This window comes from Amblyomma americanum, chromosome 9 (assembly GCF_052857255.1).
Source record: "Amblyomma americanum isolate KBUSLIRL-KWMA chromosome 9, ASM5285725v1, whole genome shotgun sequence".
Taxonomy (NCBI): domain Eukaryota; kingdom Metazoa; phylum Arthropoda; class Arachnida; order Ixodida; family Ixodidae; genus Amblyomma; species Amblyomma americanum.
In genome coordinates this window covers 119,619,226-119,627,839 of record NC_135505.1, presented here as the reverse complement: position 1 = coordinate 119,627,839, position 8,614 = coordinate 119,619,226, and the positions used below count along the sequence as shown (strand labels likewise).

Sequence of the window (8,614 nt, the reverse complement as noted above, 5' to 3'; positions counted from 1 at the left end):
ACTCTTCCGCTGTATCCAGAAGAACTGTGTTTGGGTCATATGATTGACGGCGCGTGGTCTGATGATTGGGTGCGTTGACTTAGGGTTTTCAATAGATGTTACAGATTTGCCCTAGGAAGGAAAGCGTGTATATGATATCTTCGGTTGCACAAGCGGCCAAGAGGTCTCTGCAGCAACCGCCAATGTTTGCTCCTTAAATAGCCTGACAGTAATAATGAGAGAAAGAACTGTGTATTTCTAAACACTCGATAAATATAACCACCGTTCTGAAATACCAAAAAGACACCGCTGTAAAGCTGTAAGTGGTAAAGGAATAGGTCTACTAAGGGCAGGTTATGACCGCTGATCCGGATCATGAAAGGGAAGGAACTAGAATAAGAATGGCGTGGAGCGCACATGGCAGGTTCGTTCAGATCATTAATGGCAGTTTACCAATATCCATGAAGTGGAAAGTGTTCAAAATATGCCCTTCAGAGGTTAGAGCGCAGTCTTCTTACTGATTCCTTGTCTATAAGCTCTCTACGCTTGGTGCAGAATCTGTACAGCAGAGGCGTTACTTTATATTTGCAATGGGCGCCCTCTCACATAGCACAGTCAATGAAGTGGCAGACAGTCTCGCCCATAAGGCTCTGTAAAGAAATTCATCCAAAAAGTACCTCAAGGTGATAAAAGCCTCTTCAGAGAAACGGTGCTCGGTCATTTTAGTACCCTGTAGAGTGCCCCCCCCCCTCCCCACACACACACACATGCCATGTGTTTTCAAGGGACTGAGAGGATCCCAGGCGACTCTAGTACATCGAATTCGCACGGGCTCTGGTCATACTCCTGCCTGGATGCATAAGACGGGCATGGCATCGTCTCCGCTTTGCTCTTTATGTGGTGTGTGCAGGGATATATAACATGATGTTATGTACTGCCCAGAGTACAACGCGGAAAGAAATGGGATGTTCGCTTCCTTCAAGGAGACAGGGGCCCTTAACAGTACAGTTCAGGACATTGTCTACCCGAGTGGAAACTAGACATGCAGAAGGGAGGCTGCAAGCCTTCTTTTAACATTTTTGCATGACATGGATTTTGTCTCTAAATGCTGACAGCAGGAACGGACTATGGTCTACTGTGGTTGAATTTGTGCGTTGATGGTGTCTTCTGGAATGAACTATGTTATGCTGTGAGTGAATGTGTGTATAAATGGTTGCACTGCAATGAACCATGTTCTACTGTGACGGAATATGTGCATAGATGGTGACATCTGGAGTGGACTATGTTCTGCTGTGAGTGAATGTGTGCATAGATGGTGACTGCGGGAGCGGAATATGTACTATAATAAGTGACTGTGCGCATAGCGGGTCAGATCCGACCGGTTTTAGGTCATTATTAACTTATAAGTGACGCTGGAATGAAGCAATTGCCGGCAGAATAAGAAAGGCTAATCCCGCCTGTAGCATACAACAACTAAACTCAACTCAAAAGCATACCCCCAACAGCTGTATCTTACCACTACTTATCTACGGGGCCGAAACGTGGAGGCGAACGAAAAGTATTCAGCTCAGGTTAAGGATAATGAAGCGACCCTTGGAAAAAAATGTTAGGTATAACGTTAAGAGACCGGAAGCGGGTAGAGTGGGTGAGGGAAGAAACGCGGGTTAATGACATCCTAGTCGAAATCAGGAGGAAGAAATGGGCTTGGGCAGGGCATGTATTGCGAAGGCAAGATAAATGCTGGTCCTTATGAGTAACGGAGTGGATTCTAAGAGAAGGCAAGCGTAGCAGGGTGCGGCAGAAAGTTAGGTGGGCGGATGAGATTACGAAGTTTGCGGGGATAGCGTGGCATCAGCTGGCGAAGGACATGCTTAATTGCAGAGATATGGGATAGGCAATTGTCCTGCAGTGGGCGTAGTCAGGCTGATGATGATGATGATGATGAAGCTGACTTCCGGCTATACTTATGCACACTTTCCTAGAAAATCTTGAAGGGCTTTTAAGCTATTACAGCGACACTAGCATCCTCTTAGGGCATTTTGCAATCAAAGGGCCTCAAATGACACTACCCTTCTCGGTTGTGCATTTGCAGAAACCTGGTTTTAAAGGCTTAACCAAAAATCGAATAACAAGACACCAACCATATTCATTACTAACACTGTCGTTTCGATGAAGAGAGGCCGAGCAAGTGCGCAATGGACGGAAATCTAATGCATTTCAGTGATGAAGCACAACCGATTGTTCTGCTGTTATGAGTTAAGAGTTATTTGTCACTGACGCGCGCATCTGCACTTGCTCGATAAAAGCCTATTAAAATGGACATGACATGCTTGTTCAAAATTTTTCGGACCGAAAAATTTGAGTACTGGAAATTTTAAGGTACTGTTATGGAAATATTTAAGGCACTTGTCCATTCCCATGTGTAGGAAAATTTTTCTGTTAAAGTTTCTCCGTCGCTGTCATCGAGCAGTTGAGACTGACACAATAATACCACGCTTAATATCAACAGTTGCTGGAAATTATTCCGGCTCTTTCCACTATGGCACCTCTTTCCTCCTCTCTCAGTCCCTCCTTTATCCCTTCCCTTACGGCGCGGTTCAGGTGTCCGTCGGTATGTGAAACAGATACTGCGCCATTTCCTTACCCCAGAAACAAAGTTTCCAATTATTTCAACGTTTTTGAGAATAAAATAGTGAAAAACTTGCAAGTCTGCCGACGGGACATCTGATGGTATATTGATTTTAAAAGTGATATGTTACAATATATGAAAAAATTGCGATCATAAGGCCTTTCTGGTTCAAAAATATTTTTACCCAGTATTGTTGGTTATGATTGGGTTATTGACTAGGGCATACCGTCTAGCACGAAGGTTTCGATATTTGTAATTTTAGATAAACGCACATGAGAACGCGGTGCATTGGAATTTAGGAATGCTGACAGGGCCGCTTCATGCTCACTTTATGTGCGCATTTAAGCACCTGACCACCTTCCCGCATACCCACCTATAGTCCGCCAAACTGTAGTCGGGACAAGTGCCCGTGTGTGCGGTGGTGTTATTTTTTATTGCTCTTGATCGCGTCCTGTGGATGAACGCCCAACAGCATTTGACTACCGTCGGATGGCTGCGCCACTAAGAGCTTTTTGAAATTTTTGTTTGGTAGGCATTGAACGAGTTAAAATAAAATTTAGTTGGATTTAAATTTATAACAAAAAATTAATCCCGTAAGCTGAATATTGCTTCTTGCCCTAGATATTTATGAATATATCTAAAAACTACCTGTTTCAATGCCTTCATATTCTATTCGTACAGACCAGGCAGATAGTTTTGTAATGAATACCAGAAAATATCAGAATTCTGTAGAATCAGCATCATAAGCTGCTCTGAACGGACAGAAATAATTTTTCGAGCCTTCTGTTTGGTTCAGCGCCATACTGCACCTAATATTTGCCGCGCCCGTGTCGTCAATCTTAAAGCTTCACCTGGAGCATAAATAGAGGCCGTGGTACAATACCTCTCATTATTTGCAACAGGAGCAAGTTTAAAAATATTGACAAGCTTCTTGCCAAAGCACAAAGCTGTGAAAATTTAATTCCATAAAGGCGTCACTATGCGCCTTTAGAACACCTTTTTGCTGCTAAAGAGAACGTAGATGATACAAAAAAGATATAAGAATCAAAAGGTAAAGTGTTGATCTTTTCTATCTTTACTGAACCCTTCATGTCCTATTTCCTTCACGTTTGCCCTCCCCCTGCCTTTTCGAGTATTTCAAGAATAAAGTGGATGCAGCAGTCTGCACCCTATAGGCTCACCGTCTGCTGACTCTTCTCAATTTTTTTTCTTCTATGCAATATGAGCTTGACCGATATTTTGAGGTGAGTGTTCATAAGTAGATAAGTCTGTTCAAGATTTGATCTTTTGGGCAGCATTATGAGAGATCGGTAAACAAACTTAGGAATGTTAAAAGCAGGTTAGGCTGAATTTTCCACACAAAAAAGAACTTTTATGAGTTGAGAGTATACTTGGGGCTATATCTGAGAAAGTTTTCGGAATTCTCAGCTACATTCTTAAAGTAGAAAATGCAATAGGAATTAGGTCCTGGCGGGGCTTGTACGGGAGAATCAAAGCTTGGAGAAATGTTGAAATATTCGAGCTTTCGTATAAGCCTGACAAAAAATATTCACACGTTTTTAGTAGAACGTAGACGCCACATGTCGCGAGCTTTGTTTATTTCTCCTCAATAAAAATATGAGAGAACTGTAGCTCTAGCGGAGGGCTTCTCATCGTTGTTCATGTACCGAATATTAGACCTGACATTTTCTCACGTCTTTTAGATCTGTGAAAGTAAGAAATATTTAATTACTGGAAGTTTTACATCAGTTGGGGAACTATATGATCTATTTTGTACTCGGAACGTCATCACTGCTTCGTTTTCTGCGTGCAGTGTTTTGACTGATGTATACGACGCATTTCACTGTTCTTGCGGAAAATACAGTATAACCGGTACAAAACACTCAATTTCAGAAATCATGAAGTATACAGCAACCCAGGGCAACTCTTCGCATTGTTATTTTATTCCTAAGTGGAGAATATTCTCTGTGAATTTAATTGCAGGGTGAAGGTGGCTTAACGTAAAAATAACTACTCACCGCGTGGGATTGTTTCTGGTAATGCAGTGCGAGCTGGTGAAATATTTCGGCTACCCCTGCGAGGTCACCCACACAACCACAGAGGACGGCTACATTCTGGAAGTGGACAGGGTGCCACACGGAAAAAATGAAACGACTGGACAGAATGGCACTGCCCGCCATCCAGTCCTCTTCGTTCCAGGCATCTTGACGGCAGCTGACAACTTTTTCCTCAACTATCCTGAGCAGACGATAGGCAAGCACTTACATAATTACCATACGCGCTAATCACATCATAAAGATATATAAAGTTAAACCTATGTCTAAGCAAATTCATGAAGGTCGCAGATTATCAAGTCATATTAGGAAACCGTTTCTCTAAATAGTATTGGATGGAAAAACCCAACTTGACAGTAATTTGGTTGCTTTTTGTGAGTATAGAATAAGTTGTTTTCATTTTTTGTTGCTTCAAATGACTAATCAACTTGGCCTTTCATTTTGGTAAAGAAAGTTATTTTCAAAAGATTTATGGCTTGAATCCTCTAGCGCGTCTTTCTGATTTTACGCGCAGCGGTTGTTTACCAGAGCGCAATCCGAAAATTAAAAAAAAATTGTGATCTGTGTTTTACGTGCTCATTTAACGAAAGTATACTGCATCCTTGCTACTCCGTACAAAACCACGATTATAGAGTGTCTCATCTCTTCATCAGCGCCTCTGTTTAGGGTGTTCCCCTATTCATTTGACCAACCCTGTTCCCATTTCGAATTATTGATCAGGTTACTCTCGCCCTATCATACGCTTGTCGTCGCGCTTAGCTCAGTTGGTAGAACGACTGCTCTGATGAAGCGGTGGTCCCGGGCTCGAACCTTGGATCAGGACTTTTTCTGTAACTGCGAAGTACCAGAGAAAGCTGCATAGCTTTTTTTGTTCTAGCCATTAGGCTGCGCTTGGGTGAGTTCAAATGAATAATTGCTCCCTCATTACAAATCTACTCCACCTAAGAGGATTCCCGTAAACATTTGACCGACGTTTTCTTCCATGTATTCCTTAACAGAAAACAAGTTGTTGCTGAGGCACGGAATAAAGCAAGTCTTGTATGTTTACGAAAAAACTAAAGCGAATATTTTAGTTACAATTGAGAAACTGCGCGACATCGATGCACTTTTTGGTGAGGAGGGGCTCGTTCAGAAGAACGTTCTTAAGCTTCTTTGGCAAGAACTGGTTGAAGTACTTTTGCGATGAACCCTGCTCAGAACACAAGTTCTGAACGCAATTTCCGGTTTGTGGATCTTTGCTGTAAAGAAAGAACTTAAACAACCGCTGCTATTAGTGAGTCCCTGGCATGTGTGCTGAGTTCTAATCTTTTAAAACCCCAGTGAACTTAGTGTTTACGGTTACTTAGCTTTTCATAATAGAGACCAAATTCTTATTCATAGCTACTTGCTTTTTCGCACTGCAAATTCCCTTCGGTAAACTCATGAATTCACCGTCCTCATCAGCTTGAACAAGCACCAGGTTATCGCTTTTGAAGACAGAAAGCACACCAGATAACACACTGTCTCTACGCGTCCAGTTCTTTGAGCACAGTCTCCCGCAAGCAGCTCACACCTTCAAGAAGGCAGCTGTCCCGTTCTCCATCTTTCGCCTTCAGGGCCATTTTTTGGTTCATTGCAATTGGTTCATGTGCTGGAACACCGGGTTGTGCATAATATTTAGGACCCTTATGTAGAACCCGTGATATAATCTCAGGCACGGAAGCATCCTCCAGGACAACTACATTTGGTTTGCCTTGCGTCTTTCTCATTTTGATTCCTAAACAAATATGTGGCACGGTTCGAAGGGATAAATATTCTTGGCAAGAGTACAGACAAGATGAGGCGGTTAGTTTAGAAGCCGATCACAAAAATCAACTCGGCAGTGAGTCCTTCAGAACCTTTCTTAATTTCTGTTTGGCACCGAGTTCGACTTTCTAGAAGCGGCTAACTCTTGCTTAAATGAAAAGAAAGAACTATAAAGACGATTTGATTTCCTATGCTTCTGTTTGCCTGTGCATGCGTTCCTCTATTTTCGCTGGGTATTCGAGTCTGTTATTTATCTTCCGATCCTTTTAATGCATCACAACGCCTGGTATAAGGTGTCAAATTCCGGCAATATATTAAGCGTTTGTTTATGTGTGCCGCCTCTCTGTGATCATAACTATAAACTTTTATAACTACAACATTTTACGGAACGATTAACTACAAAATCAGAAAACGAAAGGACGACGCACTGCGTGAGTGCTCAAGGTACAAAAACCAAAACACGAAAAACTGAGCAGGGAAATGCGACAAAGACGTGAGTGCCCCCAGTGCAACAAACAAACTGCAAAAGCAGAAGTGGAAAGGGCGACACAGCACGTGAGTGCCGAGAGCCAAGAGAGAGAGAAAGAAACTATTTGTGAGTAAGAAGGGTGGTGATCCTCTTGGACTTCCTTAGCCGCTCCAGGTTGCCGGCAGTTCAAGTTGAGAACAGCTTCCCATTGTTGAAGCGAGGGAGATGTGGACAGATCTGCCGAGGGCGGATCCTCCGCGCTTCCTAAATTATGTTGCCTAAGGGAGCTGGCTCGCTGCACAGTTGACCGTACAGATTTAACAGATCAGCAAAGATATTAGCTTATTTCCGCGGGTTTAGCTGCGACTGCGTCTGCAGCCGCCGCCACGTGTAGCCTGTTGGCTTAGCGAAACGTGTGGTGGTGGCAAGCAAAATCTAAGCTCCCCGTAATATGTGATTATGGATTGATACGTATACAGCCCACACCAATGGGGCCCCTGCGCCGGAGACCCACTAAACGGCTCTGCTGAGAAAAACTTCTATTCCCCGGAACGACCGCGTGGGTCGGAATCCATACCTGATCCACTTTCTTCACATCGTTTGGCATCGTGTTAAGAATTCTGTGGCGGAGATACGTCCCCTCGCGAAGATGCGAAAGGTTGCTTCAGAATCACTGAGAATGGTTGCGGTGCCTCTTTGAATGCTGAGAACCCGCCATCACTGGGAATCGAACCCTGCTCCTTCCGTTTGCGCAGGTTTGAGGTTCGACCTCAAATCCACGGGGTACCCACCTTGAATACAACGGGTACAAGATTTGCAATGATTTACAATGGCTATCGCATGCAAAGTGCTTGAAAAATGGGTCTTGGACCGCACTTCGTGAGGAGAAAGTAGCTTATGTGTGGGCGTGTTTGGACAAAGCAGCTTTTGAGCCAATAAAATTTGTCATCGTCACACGGAAGATGTCTTTATGATGCTTTTTGGCCGCAAAAGAATACAAAACACACAAATTGGGATAAAACCGCATTTAAGAGGTCAGTTCATTTCTGATTGCGTTAAAAAGAAAACAAAAAACAGTACGCCGCACGGACCCCATACAGAGTCCAAATGTAAGAGAAATTAAATTCGAGCAAGTTCCGTTTAATACTACCTTTTACTTTATTTATCCGTTTAGTAAATAGCCTGCAATCTAAGCGGTACTAGCTTCATCAATGTGAAGCTGCAGGAGCTGCTACATTAACACCAGATAGGATACAGGAGCAAAAGCATTAGTCAGATATAACGACAAACATTCAATATTAACTTCACAGTATCTGCTTGCAGCTGTATCAAGGCGCAGCAGAGCGATAAGTTGGGCATGTTGGTACTGGTTCATCTTGATTTACCACGCAGAAAAAAAATGTGCACTTGAAGTATCACACGACGAGCGCTTTTAAATTGTTGTGCACGCCGGGATTCGAACCACCATCCTTCCGTTCTGCAGCCGAGCGTGCTAACGACAACGCTACTTCCTGCCAACTTCTGATTCCTGTCGTGTGTTCCTTCAAGAGTTTCGTCTTTTTCTGCGCTGTCAATCGAGGTGTTGCAGCTTTATTACGACAATTCTATTCACATAGAAGTGTATTATAATCTTATTATAAATCTATGTTAACGAGGTTTCCGAAGCACAGTGGAAGGAAGGTGCTGGATTAAGGCCGA

General features: G+C 43.1%; 1 protein-coding gene across 1 annotated transcript in view; it reads left to right on the top strand.

The window, feature by feature from the left end:
- Window positions 1-4,647: 4,647 nt before the first annotated feature.
- The window catches only part of LOC144103621 (gastric triacylglycerol lipase-like), a 31,999-nt gene continuing 28,032 nt past the window's right edge, over window positions 4,648-8,614 (top strand). The window contains exon 1 of the mRNA XM_077636289.1: window positions 4,648-4,861. Within this exon, the coding sequence (XP_077492415.1) occupies window positions 4,648-4,861 (214 nt within the window). The remainder of the gene's footprint in view (window positions 4,862-8,614) is intronic.